The sequence below is a fragment of the Glycine max genome, chromosome 10 (assembly GCF_000004515.6).
Source record: "Glycine max cultivar Williams 82 chromosome 10, Glycine_max_v4.0, whole genome shotgun sequence".
NCBI classification, from domain to species: domain Eukaryota; kingdom Viridiplantae; phylum Streptophyta; class Magnoliopsida; order Fabales; family Fabaceae; genus Glycine; species Glycine max.
In genome coordinates, this window is record NC_038246.2 from 17,392,933 (window position 1) to 17,396,462 (window position 3,530).

The window sequence follows — 3,530 nt, forward strand, 5'->3', positions numbered from 1 at the left end:
ATCACTTGAGATCATTTCAAGGTCCAACACCTTAACGATTCTCTCCACTTTTCAAAATTTAAAACATCTTTTCAAGGTCCAACGCCTTAAATGACTCTTTGTTCGTAGTTAAAATAAATCTTTCAAAAATATAAAATCAATTTAACAAATAAACACTCAGACTTAGAGAACTACGTAAGTCTGAATTCCTCATTGCACTTGAGGATACGTAGGAGCAAGGGAAACCCCCTTGTCGACCCCAAAAAAATAAAAATATAAAAGGGGAAAAACAAATAATTCTGAAGCCACATTACACACACTCGATTAAAGGTTGTCATCCCTTGTGATGGGCGCGTAGGGTGCTAATACCTTCCCCTTGTGTAAACAACTCCCGAACCCTTATTTTCAAAATTCGCAGACCTCTTTTTGGGTTTTCTAACATTTTCCTCAAAAAAAATTGGTGGTTGTTAGTCGTCTTATATGACTAACTTTTGTATAGAAAAACCTTTTTCAAAACATGTATAGTTTTCTCAATTGTATAGTTTTTTTAGTCAACTTACGAGGGATCGAGGTTTAGTACTTTAGGCTACAACATAGAACACAAGAACATGATTAATTAGAGAAATATCCTCATATGCATCAACTTATTTGTTAGAAAGACCCAACACATTTTACCTATTGCTGTCAACTTTTTAATTACTTGCATTTACTGCTCTTTAACATAGCATCTAGTTTACTTTTGATTATATTCTCAAGTATCAATGTTTGTTCACACAATGCCCTATTTCTGAATAAAAATTTGTCTAATAAACAAGTTCCCTGAGTTCGATACACGGATCACTCCATTTTAATTTTAAATACTTGACGACCTGGTGCGCTTGCCGGTATTTCATTTCCCTTGAATATATTTGTTAAAAATTGGAGTAAAAGGAACCATATGGGAAAGTGAACAACGGTGACTCCACTCGTTTTCTCCATAGGAGATGAACGTGCTTTTCTTTTACTTATATGCTTTCGTTGTCTCGTCGCGAGGTAGGTTGTGACACTTGTCCTTAATGTATCATTTGATATCAAAGTACCAAGGTTTAGCATTCTCCTATTCTTCTATCAAACAACAGTGTGCAGGCTCAACACGACATTTGATGTCGATGCATGGAAATCTTTGTGAGGGCTTACTTTGAACATGGACGATAGAGTGGAAAGGGCGTTGGCCATCTGGTTTTCCTCTATAGGTATGTGATGGAATAATATATCACCAAAGAGTTCCATCAATCCCTTGATGTAAGCCTGGTAAGGAACCAACTTGTGGTCTCTGGTCTCCCATTCACCTTTCAACTGATGAATTACCAACACCGAATCTCTATATACTTTGAGCAACTTAACCCTATAGTTAATTACTGCTTGGATCCCTAGGGTGCATGCCTCGTACTCCGCCATATTGTTTGTACAGTCGAAACACAACCTAGCCGTGAAAGGCAAACATTGTTTGTCTGGCGAAACCAACATTACCCTAATTCCATGACCTAGTGCATTAGATGCACCATCAAACCACACAACCCACTTATCTCTGTCTTCATCTTCAACCTCCTCCTCAAATAGGGCCATAATATCCTCGTCAGGGAATTTTGGATGCATAGGCTGATAATCATTTATGGGTTGTTGAGCTAGATAATCTGCCAAAGCACTCACTTTTATTGCCTTCTGAGTGACATAGACGATATCGAATTCTAACAACAAAACCTGCCACCGAGCTATTCTCCTAGTAAGAGCGGGCTTTTCGAAGATGTACTTGACGGGATCCATTTTGGACACCAACCAAGTAGTGTAACTCAACATATATTGCCTCAAACGGTGAGCTACCCATGCCAAGGCACAACATGTCCTTTCTAGCAACGAGTAGTTCATCTCGCATGCTGTGGATTTCTTGCTCAAGTAATAGATGGTTCGTTCCCTTTTTCTGGATTCACAGTGTTGTCCCAACATACATCCCATTGACTTATCTAACACTATCATGTACAGAATAAGAGGTCTCCCAGGCACCGGTGGCACGAGCACATGAGGATTTATTAAACACTGTTTAATTCTCTCAAATGCTACTTAACAATCATTGTCCCATTTGACAAACTGATTCTTGCACAACAATATGAAAAGAGGCTCGCAAGTGGCAATTAACTATGATATGAATCTTACGATGTAGTTCAACCTCCCCAAGAAACCTTGGACTTGCTTCTCTGTATGTGGCTTGGCCATCTCAAGGATCACTTTCACCTTGTTCGAATCCACCTCTATTCCTCTCTAGCTATCAATAAAGTCGAGCAACTTTCTGGATTTTACCTCAAACATACACTTTGCGGGATTCAGTCTCAACCTGTATTTACGTAGTCGCCTAAACAACTTTCGCAAATTGACAAGGTGTTCCTCCTCCGTTCTTGATTTCACGATCATGTCATCCATGTAGACCTCTATCTCCTTGTGCATCATGTCCTAGAATAATGCCACCATGGCCCGCTGGTATGTTGCCCCAACATTCTTCAGCCCAAACGACATAGCCTTATAGCAGAAGGTTCCCCATAGAGTAATGAAAGTTGTCTTTTCCATATCCTCTGGTGCTATCTTTATCTGGTTATAACCTGAAAATCCATCCATGAAGGAGAATTGGGAAAAACTGGTCGTGTTATCCACGAGAACGTTGATATGCGGTAAAGGAAACTTATCCTTTGGACTGGCTTAGTTTAGATCTCGATAGTCCACGCACATTCACACCTTCCCATCCTCTTTCAGGACTGGTACGATATTGGCGACCCATTCCGGGTACTGGTCAACAACCAAAAAACTTGCATCAAATTGTTTCTTTACTTCCTCCTTTATCTTTAGAGACATCTTAGGTTTCATTCTCCTCAATTTTTGCTTCACTGGGGAGCACTCGAGATTCAAAGGTAGCTTGTGTTGTACAATTTCTGAGCTCAAACCAGGCATATCTTGGTAAGACCAAGCGAATATGTCTTGGTAGTCTCACAACAGAGCCACTAACTCATCTTGAACGTTTGCGAATGTCATAACCTACCTTTCGGCAGGAAGGCAAGGTGAGACTCGAGGGTGCATCTTCCAAAAAAAACAAAATGCACGGGAGTCACCAACAATGTTTACTCAAGGAAAATGTTTGAAGAAAACCAAAAAAAGGGTCTGTGAATTTTAAGAATAAAGGTTCAGGAGTTGTTTACGCGCGAGGAAGGTATTAGCACCTCGCGCGTCCGTCACAAGGGACGGTAGCCTTTAATCGAATGTGCAAAAATGTGACTTCATTATTATTTATTTTCCATTTTTATGTTTCTTTATTTTTTGGGGTCGACAAGAGCATTACCCTTGCTCGTACGTATCCTCAAGTGCGATGAAGAACTAAGACCTATGTAATTCTTTGAAAGTAAGAAAGTTGTGCGTCGAGTTGCTTTTAAACTTTTGAAAGGTTCATTTTGACCAACAAAAATAAAAGAGACCATTAAGGCGTTGGACCTTGAATGGATTCAAGCAACTTTTGTGGACAAAAGCTCGGT

The 3,530-nt window shown here is 39.7% G+C and overlaps 1 protein-coding gene across 1 annotated transcript; it reads right to left on the reverse strand.

The window, feature by feature from the left end:
• Nucleotides 1–1,086: 1,086 nt before the first annotated feature.
• LOC102670269 (uncharacterized) lies at nt 1,087–1,971 on the reverse strand. The gene has a single exon (XM_006606910.1). It carries the CDS (start codon nt 1,969–1,971, stop codon nt 1,087–1,089), a length of 885 nt encoding a protein of 294 aa, XP_006606973.1.
• Nucleotides 1,972–3,530: the final 1,559 nt, after the last annotated feature.